We start from the raw sequence: 13,570 nt of genomic DNA, 5'->3' as shown, positions 1-13,570 counted from the left end.
GTTGGTTCGTTGCGTCGCAGATATTTCATTACCATGCTGGGTAGCATCATCAGTGCAGCCTCCGATGAAGCGCCATTGTGTTTTCCCGCCTGTTGTTTAAACTTTGGTGTCCGTTGAGCTGGATTACCTTGCTTCCGGTTTTCCTTCACAGTGGAGTGGAGATGGGGTCGAGTTCTATGTGTTTATTGATGGCTTTCTTGGAGTACCAGGCTTCTAGGAATTCCCATGCTTGTGTCTGCTTTGCTTGTCCCAGTTGAATTGGTAGTTCTCCTTATCCATGTGGATAGAGATGAGTGAGTATTGGTGGTGTTTTTTTTTGTTGCCAGTTGATGTTTGTGTACCCTTGTAGTTAATTTCTTTCCTGTTTGTTTGATGTAGTGTTTCTGCAAGGAATCTTGTATATGACATTGGTCCTGTCCATAGCGGGTAGTGGGTCTTTGGTTGGGGTGAGCAGTTGGTGAAGAGTTCATGTGGGTTTGTGTGCTATTCTGATGCGCAATGGTTGTAAGAGCCTTGTGGTCAGTTCAGCTGTTCCTCTTGATTTGTGTGTGTTACGGTGGTTGCTGTCGAAATTCAGTACTTGGTCAGTGTGTGTGGCATTGCTGTGCACCGTGTTATTAGAAGTTCTCCATTTGTCCTGTGTTCTACCATGATGTCCAGGAATGGGAGCTGTTTGTTCTTCTCACTGGTGAATCTGATCTCTATGAGGGTGTTGTTTATTAGATCGTGTGTCACAGAAGTTGCGTGAGAACATTATTTAAATAGGCAACAACACACTGCTGCAGCACAGAGCTAAGCCAGGAAGAAGAAGAGTACCTCTTCCAGGTACTCAAAGACAATGGATACCCGAAAAACTGGATCAAAAGATGCCTATTACACCAACGACACCAGGAACGTAGTACCTTCCCCGAAAACTCCTCATGCTACCTTACACCAAGAACACACCTGAACTGACCACAAGGCTCTTACGACCACTGGGCATCAAAGTAGCACACAAACCCACATCAACCCTTTGCCAACTGCGAACCCGAACCAAAGACCCACTACAGACAGGACCAATGTCATCTACAAGATTCCCTGCAGAGACTGTGACAGACACTACATCAGACAAACAGGAAGGAAATTAACCGCAAGGGTACATGAACACCAACTGGCAACAAAAAGACACGACTAATACTCACTCATCTCTATCCACATGGATAAGGAGAACCACCAATTGGATTGGGAAAAGCAAAGCAGAAACATGCAGAGAAGCCTGGTACTCCATGAAGAAAGCCATCAATAAACATGTAGAGCTCGACCCCATACACACTCCACTGCAAAGGAAAACTGGAGTTCAGGTTGTCCAGCTGAATGGACACCAGAGTTTAAATAACAGATGGGAAAACACCACCACGCTTCATTGGACGCTGTACTGATGTTACCAGCAGGGTAATGAAACATGTGCAAAACAACAAACCAGCTCAGCAAGCCAAGCAACCACAGCATTCACAACCTGAGCTACCAATCTGTTCTAAAATCTTAGTATTCTTGGTGATGTTTGGCGTGGCTGTCAGTGAGAAGAACATTTGAAATGAGTTGATTGGTTGTGATCAGTTGGCAGGATGCTCCTGAGGAGTTGGTTCTGCTGTCTTCTGAAATCATTGCAGAATATCCCTGGCGAGGCTGTGGGCTCCAGCAGGGTAGTACAAGAGATGGGAAGACATAACTGTAAAGATTAGAAGGTAACACGGAAAAATGGGGAAATAGCATTGTTTGGGTATGGATTACTAGCCAAAAGTACAGGCATATATCGGGAAATCTTAGACTATAGGTACTTGTGATAGAAAACAAGGTATGGGAAGGATTCTTCAAACTGGACATTGAGAAGAATTGACAGCCAATGTTATCCCAGGGATGAGATAATGGGAACTGCAGATTCCAAGATAATAAAATGTGAGGCTGGATGAACACAGCAGGCCAAGCAGCATCTCAGGAGCACAAAAGCTGACGTTTCGGGCCTAGACCCTTCATCAGAGAGGGGGATGGGGGGAGGGAACTGGAATAAATAGGGAGAGAGGGGGAGGCGGACCGAAGATGGAGAGTAAAGAAGATAGGTGGAGAGGGTGTAGGTGGGGAGGTAGGGAGGGGATAGGTCAGTCTTTCCGGATGAGAGTGTCGGTGGAGGGGGCCTGGTCGGGCCTGCGGGACAGGAAGAAGCGGAGCTGAACTCGTCCTCACACTCAACAACTTCTCTTTTGACTCCTCCCACTTCCTACCCTAGCTGAACTCGTCCTCACACTCAACAACTTCTCTTTTGACTCCTCCCACTTCCTACAGACTAAGGGGGTGGCCATGGGCACCCGCATGGGCCCCAGCTATGCCTGCCTCTTTGTAGGTTACGTGGAACAGTCCCTCTTCCGCACCTACACAGGCCCCAAACCCCACCTCTTCCTCCGGTACATTGATGACTGTATCGGCGCTGCCTCTTGCTCCCCAGAGGAGCTCGAACAGTTCATCCACTTCACCAACACCTTCCACCCCAACCTTCAGTTCACCTGGGCCATCTCCAGCACATCCCTCACCTTCCTGGACCTCTCAGTCTCCATCTCAGGCAACCAGCTTGTAACTGATGTCCATTTCAAGCCCACCGACTCCCACAGCTACCTAGAATACACCTCCTCCCACCCACCCTCCTGCAAAAATTCCATCCCCTATTCCCAATTCCTCCGCCTCCGCCGCATCTGCTCCCACGATAAGACATTCCACTCCCGCACATCCCAGATGTCCAAGTTCTTTAAGGACCGCAACTTTCCCCCCACGGTGATTGAGAACGCCCTTGACCGCGTCTCCCGCATTTCCCGCGACACATCCCTCACACCCCGCCCCCGCCACAACCGCCCCAAGAGGATCCCCCTCGTTCTCACACACCACCCTACCAACCTCCGGATACAACGCATTATCCTCCGACACTTCCGCCATTTACAATCCGACCCCACCACCCAAGACATTTTTCCATCCCCTCCCCTGTCTGCTTTCCGGAGAGACCACTCTCTCCGTGACTCCCTTGTTCGCTCCACACTGCCCTCCAACCCCACCACACCCGGCACCTTCCCCTGCAACCGCAGGAAATGCTACACTTGTCCCCATACCTCCTCCCTCACCCCCATCCCAGGCCCCAAGATGACATTCCACATTAAGCAGAGGTTCACCTGCACATCTGCCAATGTGGTATACTGCATCCACTGTACCCGGTGCGGCTCCCTCTACATTGGGGAAACCAAGCGGAGGCTTGGGGACCGCTTTGCAGAACACCTCCGCTCAGTTCGCAACAAACAACTGCACCTCCCAGTTGCAAACCATTTCCACTCCCCCTCCCATTCTCTTGATGACATGTCCATCATGGGCCTCCTGCACTGCCACAATGATGCCACCCGAAGGTTGCAGGAACAGCAACTCATATTCCGCCTGGGAACCCTGCAGCCATATGGTATCAATGTGGACTTCACCAGTTTCAAAATCTCCCCTTCCCCTACTGCATCCCTAAACCAGCCCAGTGCATCCCCTCCCCCCACTGCACCACACAACCAGCCCAGCTCTTCCCCCCCCACCCACTGCATCCCAAAACCAGTCCAACCTGTCTCTGCCTCCCTAACCGGTTCTTCCTCTCACCCATCCCTTCCTCCCACCCCAAGCCGCACCCCCAGCTACCTACTAACCTCATCCCACCTCCTTGACCTGTCCGTCTTCCCTGGACTGACCTATCCCCTCCCTACCTCCCCACCTACACCCTCTCCACCTATCTTCTTTACTCTCCATCTTTGGTCCGCCTCCCCCTCTCTCCCTATTTATTCCAGTTCCCTCCCCCCATCCCCCTCTCTGATGAAGGGTCTAGGCCCGAAACGTCAGCTTTTGTGCTCCTGAGATGCTGCTTGGCCTGCTGTGTTCATCCAGCCTCACATTTTATTATCCCAGGGAAGGGCCTTTTTATAAATTAAACACTGAGATTGCTGATGCTGCATTTCAATACTTCAAACAGTGCTGCAGTCAAGAAAAAACATGTGTGGATCATTTCATTTTCAGAAATGAGCCAGTTTTGAATGTTACCTCAAGTATTTCCTTAAATTAAAGAGAAAATGTTACGAAATAGTGTGTTGCATTATTTACAAAATACTATAAATTATTTGGCTTGGTTCATCTTTGTTTGAACTGAGGGTGATTATCCAGCAAAGATGAATTTGGATATTGTTCTTGCTGTAGTGTTTTAGTCAATATGTTACTGCCCATTTTTATTCTGAAATAATACTACACCCTGGTGGACAGATTGTTGTTAGCATTCAGAGGCTCAAATTTTTTTTGTTACATTAATAAGAAAGGTTGGACATGGACTGTTTAAAGTGGATTCTTCAAATCCATTTCTACCTTTAAAGTTCTAAATTTCCTTGTGTCTTATCTTTTTTGGCAGAAATTAACGTCACCTTCGTGTATGTAAATGTCAATTGTCTTCCTGTTTTTTTTACACGCCAATTTTCACAGTTTGCATTGTTAGAAACCGGAAAATGGTTGAGATTGCATGAACAATTGAAAAGCCAAAAAGACACTTTTTCATCCATTTCAAGACGTAAGATTTTTTTAAAAACTGCTTTTAGTAAGGAGAGAATAAATTGTTGTCTGGAATTTTATTCACAATTTGTGCATAATCCAGGAAGCCCATTAATGTTCCAAAATCCTCTTCCTCTTTCCATTTTGGAACACGTATTTTTCTTCCCTTCTATCATATAGAATAGATATCATATATTGTCTGTATCATAAAGAGTGTTATGTTAGTTGTGTTTTTTATTGCTTGTAAGATATTTTTAAATTAGGAGTCAATCGCAGAATGGTTTACATGAATTCTCTTTTAAATGTTGAATTGAAATTTGAGATATTGTTCATTTTCCCTTTGAAATCAGTAGTGTAAAATATCTTGAAGATTATAACTTTTTTGATGTTTCCCTCTTGGCTAGTAGTTAAGAATAGTCTATTCTTTTGAAGGATCCGATATAAAAATTCAAGATAAGATCACTTTTGTTTCTATGTTTGAACTTGTACATGAGCAGTTTAGTCATGTGTTTTCTGGAAGCTTGGGTGCACTGTGTCTTGAGATTTATCATGGTACAATCAATACATCCCTCTTGGGTCCTCGCTCCTGCTGTCTAATCCTATCAGCAAATCCTTCCAATTCTTTCCTTGTCATGTACCTATTTAACATCCTTAAATGCATCTATGCTAGTCAACTCAACCAATCCACATGGTAACAAGTTTCACATACTTATCATCCTTTGGTTAAAGTTTGAACTACAGTCTCTACTGGATTTATCTTGCATTGATGGCAACTAGTTTTAGCCACCCCATGGATTGAAACTTCATTTTGACATACATGACCTGGGGTTGGTATGCTGGACATAATGTCAAAGTTTGCAGATGACACAAATCTCGGAAATGTAATTAACAATTAAGGGGACAGGAACAGAGATTAGGACATAGATTGGTTAAATGGACTGACATTTGGCAGGTTAAGTTCATCTCGAGGGGTGTGAAATGATACTTTTTTGGAGAAGGATGCGGTGAGGCAATAGAGACAAACTGGTATATTTTGAAGTCGTTGCATGCAAAGAGACTTGGATGTGTATGCACATACCTTTGTTAGCAGAGCAAGTTGAGGAAGCTATTCAAAGATATGGGATCCTTTGCTTCATAGATGAATGAGATACAAGAGTAACCAAGTTAAGCCAAATAGCTGATAGAATACTGATTAGGTCTTAGCTGGAGTCCTGTGTTAAATTCCGGATATTGCGTGTTGGGAAAAAAAAATGAGGCTTTAAAGTTGATGCAAAATTTGCTAGAATAGTACCAGAGATAAAACACATCAGTTGCCAGGAAAGACAGGCGAAGTGGGATTTCCTCCGAACAGTGTATGGCAGAAAAAATTTAAGAGCAAATTTGATAGAAGTTTTTAAAAACAATAATGATTTTGGTAGAACAAATAATGAGAAATATATTCCAATGGCAGAAGAGCCTTTAGCCAGAGAACTTTGATTTAAGGAGACTGACAGAAGCATTAGAGCTGACATGAGGAAACGTTTTCTTGCTGCAGCAAATTGTCATGATCTGAAAGTGTAATGGAATTTGTTTCCGGCAATAGCAATGAACATAAAGTTGGATAAATACTTGAAAGGGAAAACGTTTGGGCTATAAGTAGTGGGGCTAATTCGATAGTTTTACCAAAGATACACGATGGGTCAAATGACTTCCTTCTGCACAAAGCTTATGTGATTTTCTCCTCATCCTTTACAAAAATCTCTTTTATCACTTTAAATACCTCTTTTTCAGGTCTTTCAATTCAGAGGTTTGTAAAGATTGTTGTTTTGGGACTGTATTTTTAAATTTGGGATGTCTTCAAGGAGGGAGTGAAATGGAGAAATTAGGGAATTAATCCAATTAGTTGTGGCCCAGACATTTGAATGCATGACCATGAATGGCAGAGTGTAAGATTCCAACACCACAGTTTTCAGCATCCTCAGTTTAGCCCACACTCCATACTTTGGCCACTGATTACAAATCCTTTTTCCCAGCTCCCATCTTCAGCTAGAAGTTGCTGTTTGCAAGCTGTCTATCTTTCACACTCAAGCTGAAATTGTGATCCCACAGTTCCTGTAACAAAATTATGATTACCTCCACCTACTGCGAGATGGTCTGCATATATCCCATATCAATCCAGGTGATGCTGAAGCCCTCGTCCACAGATTTATCCATACTCGACTATATAATTTTTCTGGTTTCCCATCCTGTGACTGTGATTCACGTTAAATGAGAAGTCTTTCACAACTATCACTTGAGACATGAACTGTTTCTCTCTCAAATTTCTCCTGGATAAGTCAGTCATTAGAGATTCAGCTTATGAATAGCCCAAATCTGTGAGCTAAAGTAAAACTGTATTTCAGAATATACCCTTATTGTTACTTAATCCTATTAATTTATGAAACATTAAGTCTCTTAACCAAATATGTGGCTAGATCTTGACATATTAAAATGGATACATTTAACTGAAAGTGTTTTAAAATTATACTATTTCAATCTGATATTGCACAGAACAATACAAAAACCTTATGAAATTTCACCAGACTGTAGTTTAAACAACCAATATATTTTGCATTATATCAGAATTAATCATCAGGTGAATGTAATTAAATCATCAATGTAACAGTCTTCAGTTAAGTATCCAACAAAAATATGCAAAGCAAAACATGACATACTCAATAAGTACACACTTGATTGATCTGAATGTTAATAGTAGAACCAATGTCCTCTGTGTTAACATTATGGTTTTGACACTTCAATTTCTGTTTGTACTCAGATCCTTCAGATGATGAGTGGGAGGAAATCTCAAGCAGTGATGAAAGTGATAACTCTATGACTGAAGGGGCTGGGATGCTGTTTTCTCCTCCCTGTCTGTCTGCAGAAGTCCTCTCTGCACTTGTGATCTACCTTATTCCAAAAAGGGTAAACATGCAAACTCTTTGGTTATAATTTTTAGAATGAACAAAATTTTCTTTTTCTCAATGCTCTCTGGCAATGAGTTAAATGGTGTTTGCCGTGGAATGTGTAGGCTCTACTTGTTTGTCACAGTTCTTTTGCAACTTTGTTTTCTGGCTATTGTATTAGTGCCTTTGCTTCATGCTAAAATTCTCAATGGAGATCAGATTTTACTTGATGCCATTGTTGAAAGCACGAACGGATAATGCTGAAAACAGTAGCTCCATGAGCATGTCTAACAGCAGCTACATAATTAGCATTGACAAAAACTGTTACTGGTAGCATTCCATAATCTTGTTCTCATTTACAACTTTGTAGAATTTGTTTTAATAATATTATGGGATGAAATTAATTACTGAAGAGAATTATGCCAGTTTCAGTTAGGGCTGATTGATGTAATTAGCGTTAAAAAATTGCTTTAAACCGGCAACTAACATTCATGTATTTTGCTACTTATCGTCTTTTAAATCGAAAGAACTTACTCTGGGGTTGCGTGGTAATTATCTGACAATAATGTTGGTTTCCAAGAGGGTGGAGAAAATTTCTTTGTTTCAGAATCAACAATTTCCAGCCTATGATGCTCAACTCATGACTTCAGGATTATACTTGAAGGCAAATCTACATAACACTCAAAAAAAAAATGTTCAAAGAGTTTCCAATCATTCGAGAGTCCGAACCTTTTCTTTCCGAAACAGGTTTGCCTTTTGAACATTTTGAATGACATCAGATGTTTGCCATTTAGCGATGCAATTTTAGAGGTCTAACTGACCGCTTATATCATTCATAGAGTCATAGAGATATACAGACCCTTCAGTCCAACTTGTCCGTGCTGACCAGGTATCCTAAATAAATCTAGTCCCATTTTCCAGCATTTGGCCCATATCCTTTGACACCCTTCCTATTCATATACCTATCCAGATGCCTTTCAAAATGTGGTAATTGTACAAGCCTCCACCACTACTTCTGGCAGCTCGTTTGATACATGTACCACACTTGCTTGAAAAAGTTGCCCCTTAGGTTCCTTTTAAACCTTTCCCCCTCTCATATTAAACCTATGCCCTCTAGTTTTGGACTTCCCCACACTGGGAAAAAGACTTTGTCTATTTACTCTATCCATGCCCATCATGATTTTATGATCCTCTTTAAGGTCGTCCTTCAGCCTCTGTTCCAGGGAAATCACCATAGGAAAATATACTATTCATTTGTTAAAGCATATAAAACTGTCCAGGTTAGGGTTTAGTCAATCTGCCAATTAGCTAGATTTAAAGATGATAATGGCACATTGAGTACGGTTTAATGAAAATGGTTTAATAAAATGTCTGGTGAGTAACTGTGCAACTGTGTTTGTCTCTGAAGTGGTTGGTTTAGAAAAAGGCAGATTTCTAAAAAATCGAAGCTTGAAATTGGGAAATTAGGATATGTGTGAAAACCACTGCATGCAACTGCAGTGTGTCAGGAAATCAGCCTTACTGGCAGTAATGAAGCCATCAACAAGGAACATTGATTAGTTCAGCAGTGTAGTCAGGCAGCACCATCTGTCAAGTCCATCAGCTATTGCTGATCGATAACATACCTATCTGCAATCATAACAAAAACATTAAACAATTAGGTTTGTACGAGTGCTAAAGAATAATGTACTTTAATAAGGATTTCTTTATTGAATCGTTATTGATTCCTATATCCTTGCCTTGAGTTTGTGTTGTCAAATTACCCTTTGCAGAATATGGCAAGTTACTCCACAACAATTATTGTGCATGCTATGTAGCTGGCATGAGTTGATGTGTTTCTCTTCCCTGGGGTGAATCTTCTACCAGTGTAAAAAATCAAACTGTTATCTTGTTAGTGTTTCTCACTTGCTGTGTTAAGTGTGAATCTTCCAAACGTTCACACAGAACATTAGTTAGGTTAATGTGGTAAAACTTTTTACATCACAGCCGTGAATCTGAAAGTAAATTGCATGTACAGATTTGTTAAATATTTGGCCTAATAATGAATTAAGACCTGGCACTGATGGATGAAAAAGAGATATCAGTGGATGCTTGGGAGCTGATAAAATGCTTTTTCTTTTTAATAATGCTTGTCTTAACTGATAAATCCTTAGGTTCTGGAGAAGACAGAGTTTCCAGACAGTGTAACTGTGGACATATGTATGAAATATCCATCTTGGCAACATTTAATTGCAAAGTAAGTAAAAGAACTTCTATGTGCTGTAAATTAACAGAGCCAAAGGAAGTTTGAACATTTTACAATCTTTTGTCACATTTCGCCATAGAATGAAACGAATACAATGCAGAGCCCTGACCTGTCTCCATAACCTTTTATCAGTATTGGATATAGAGGAGCTTGGAGGACCAGTTGCACTTCAGGCTCTTTCACAGCACCTTGCAAAGCTTGTTTTCTCCCAATCAGGTGAGTTAATTGGATATAGTTAAGCACTTAGTATTTTCCACATTTTTCTTTTCCATGCTATTGCCGTAGAATATCAGTATTATGCATATTTCCCAGTGTAGAATTCTGTTCAAGTAAAACCGTTAATGTCTTCATGTGAGTCAATATTGTCACTAGCTGTCATTAAAATTTCATGACAGTAACTAACCGGAATTCATAGTCTTACTTGACTGCTGAATGTGTTGCTAGCTTTTGACAGTTTTTTTAAAAAATGTGTTTATAAGGGGGATGTACCAAAGAAGGGTCGTCTTAGACTCAAAACGTTGACTGTGTCTCTCCACAGATGTTGCCAAACCTGCTGAGTTTCTCTCTCACATTCTGCTTTTATAAGGTGGGACTGTAGCAATTAGCAAGGAATAATGGGTAGTATAAAACATTTTTAAAATAAATAAAATATCAAAAATCACCATAAAGAAGATGTTTTTGCTTTTCGCACAATTGGCAAAATGGGAGCAAATTGTGAAGTTAAGTGCAAACACATTTATGCAATCATAAAATATCGTTGTGCATGAACCAGCACCATAATGCAGGACAAAATACAGAATTGTTACTTTTTCTTACATTAAGATGTTTTTGTTGAAGTTTAGAGTGGTACTTTGCTGAATTATATGTGCAATTTAAAATAAACACTTTTGTTAAGTGTTGAGTCTACCATCTGTGAGTAATCTGGTTTTAAATCACTGAAGAACTTTTCATAAAATTGTCATGGACTGAACCATTTATGAATTTTATTGCATAGCCTAGTCAGTTTCTTAATTATTTTTAACATTTAAAGATGTTTAAAAACGTACTCATGTTTTTACTTTATGTAATGCATTCAAATTTAAAGTGCTCCCTTGAATGGACACACGTGTATCATTCACAAAAACTCACTGTGCTGTTGGCTTTGATTCGAAGGGGTGGCCAAAGGAGAATGCTAACCAGCAGCACAATACTGGATTAAGAAACATTAATGATCAAGAAAACGTTATTTGTTCTTGCATACCTTGTATTTAAAATTCCTTAATTTTTGATGCTAGTTTAGCTGATTTCCAGATACCAGTATGAACTGTCGGCCATACTATCAATGTGCTCTGTGATATAAGAGCCAGGCTTGAGTGAATTTATTAGGTGAGGTTCAGAGTTCAGTAAAGGCCCAGTTTGTTTGTCTCATGTAATAACTGTGTTTTGTAAATTTCTTTTCATCTGCTTTTGTTGCAGAGCTGCCAAAGGATTCAGAGTTTTTAGAGGCTGTGACTAGTGCAATAAGGTCTTTGTTGCAGAGAATAGCTTCCCAGAATCTTCCGCAAGTAAGTTCTGTATTGCATTTGAAATTTCTCTCAATCAATGAAATCATATTTATTTTATTCTTTAAACTATTGGTTTAAATGCAAAACTAACTGCTAATTGCATTTAACAAGTGGGAAAGACAAATGATAGCTAATACATTCATTGCTCACTTTCTTAGTGTTAGCTCATTTTTGGCTGTCTTTTCTATTACAAAGCAGAGCCTGACTGCACAACAGCTAATGATATTGTGTGAGGCAGGAGCTCAATGTGAAAACACCAGTACACGAGTGAATGTGGTTGCCATTATGGGAATTAGCGGCAGTGCGCTCGCCAAAGAAGATAACACAGCCGAGATGCTCAAGGTATTGGCAAAGAATTATACTTTTTTTTTATACCTGTGCACTGAACTCTAACAGAGTTTGAACTAAACGTAGTGACATACTGAATAAAGCTAAAAATAGTGAAAGAGGTTTGCAAGCTTACATTGCTTGTGTGCCAGCAATATGGCAGAGTAAAAATTAGCACTTTACTACATAATTAAAAGTAAATACATTTATGCAACTGAGAATGTATTAACATCCTTTACAAAATATATTGAACCGAGTCCATAGTTCTGCAGAGCTAGCTTACAAAATTATTTGAAAGGTTTTTCAATATTCTCTCTGTATTGATCATACTACAGTTTACTTAGATCTGTGTGTATTTTCCATCTTTCCATGTGTTTTATTAATTCCAGACGATAGGAAACTTTTTGCTTCAAGTAGCCAAAAAGGATTCCTCACTCGTGGTAGTTGGTGAAGCCCTGGATGCCCTTATTGATGTGTTTGCTGATGGGAAAGAGGCAGAGAAGGTAGCAGACCAGATGAAGCTCGTCCAGGCCCTGAAGTCCTTTCAACCAATTTTCAAATCCAGGGTAATTGACATAAAATATACTGTAGTAATAATGCAGTGATTCTTTCAAGTTTTTAACCAAGGCTTTGCAAGTTAATGAATTAAAAGCAATGTTCTGTGAAGTGGTTCTAGTACAGAGGTTCATAAAGGTTTTTCTTTTCATTTAAAGTTATGCTTGAGAGTCTGCTTCTAATAGGAAACCTCTTTTGTTTTATTAGATCCAAAAGGAAGGTAAAGGTAACATCACTCCAGATCAACGACTGGTCCTTGACAATGTGAAGATTAATCTGAAGCGATTTATTGCCTACCAAGAGGCTTTAGCAAAAAAATAAGCCGATAACCACGAAGGTTGATTTTAAAGGAAAGTTGAATTTTATATTTCCAGTTGAGACTTTCTTATTTTGACACACGCAGTTGTGAAATTGTTGATGTCCAGTAAACAAATTTTTAAAAGATTTTGAATTATGCCGTAATTTATTACTCAAGACACTCCGTAAAACCTGGGTTGTTACAAAATGTTTTGCTTTCAAACAGTGCTGTTTAATTACGTTAGTACTGAGGCTATTAGCATAAATATCATTTTTTTGAAAGCCATACCAAATTGTTTATTTTATTGTAGCCAGTCAGATTTTTTTTTGGGGGGGCGCACGCGTTGGGGAAGAAAAGCAACAAAACCATGCCCTACCCCTTAAGAATCACAATAGGTTATTGTAACATTACACATGATGCATTTGATGTATAATTCATGTGGATGACATAGTTATAATAAGAAATCTTTGAAGTAAAGCTAGAAATAAGACTGAACCCCAGGATCAGCTGCAAGATCCATGCTAGTTTCTATCTACCATTTTTGCTTCACTTATGCTGCACTGATTTGTTGCAATTCCATTTCATATTTTGTAATTTTTTTTATTCTTTAGATCCATTTGAGATACAGTTTGCCAACTTGCTGACTAAGGATATTTTATCAGGAAAATACATTTTTTGAATAGATCAATTAGAACTCATCAAAGAGTGCATTCCTGAAATTCCAGGGTGTAGGAATATTCAACTGGTCGAATGCCTTGGCATCTTTCTCTTGATAGACATCAGAATATCCAAAGGATGAGAGAAGGTTAAAGTATAAACCTTAGCAAGAACAAACCCCTGTATGGTGTGCATGTCTGAAACTGGTTTCCAAGTCAAATTATCTAGCCATTCTCTATTCCTATCACTTCAACTAGTGTGTAAAAACCGAACGAACTGTGGGTGCTGTAAATCTGGAACAAAAACAGAAGTTGGTGGAAAAGCTCAGCAGGTCTGGCAGTATCTGTGAAGAAAAATGTCAGAGTTAACGTTTTGGGTCAGGTGACCCTTTCTCTGAGAAAGCGTCACCGGACCCAAAACGTTAACTCTGATTTTCTTATTC

The 13,570-nt window shown here is 40.0% G+C and overlaps 1 protein-coding gene across 4 annotated transcripts in view; it reads left to right on the top strand.

The window, feature by feature from the left end:
• The window catches only part of heatr3 (HEAT repeat containing 3), a 45,084-nt gene extending 32,467 nt beyond the window's left edge, over positions 1-12,617 (top strand). For 3 of the 4 annotated variants that reach the window (XM_059651671.1, XM_059651670.1, XM_048546867.2), the window contains exons 9-15: positions 7,376-7,521; positions 9,656-9,738; positions 9,827-9,963; positions 11,203-11,291; positions 11,487-11,633; positions 12,008-12,184; positions 12,381-12,617. In XM_059651671.1, the coding sequence (XP_059507654.1) occupies positions 7,376-7,521; positions 9,656-9,738; positions 9,827-9,963; positions 11,203-11,291; positions 11,487-11,633; positions 12,008-12,184; positions 12,381-12,494 (893 nt within the window). In that variant the 3' untranslated portion in view covers positions 12,495-12,617. The remainder of the gene's footprint in view (positions 1-7,375; positions 7,522-9,655; positions 9,739-9,826; positions 9,964-11,202; positions 11,292-11,486; positions 11,634-12,007; positions 12,185-12,380) is intronic. The other variant, XM_048546868.2, reaches the window with a different exon arrangement.
• Positions 12,618-13,570: the final 953 nt, after the last annotated feature.

This window comes from Stegostoma tigrinum, chromosome 16, assembly GCF_030684315.1.
Source record: "Stegostoma tigrinum isolate sSteTig4 chromosome 16, sSteTig4.hap1, whole genome shotgun sequence".
NCBI lineage: Eukaryota > Metazoa > Chordata > Chondrichthyes > Orectolobiformes > Stegostomatidae > Stegostoma > Stegostoma tigrinum.
The sequence above is the reverse complement of the archived record's forward strand: the minus strand, read 5'-3'. Positions and strand labels throughout refer to the sequence as shown.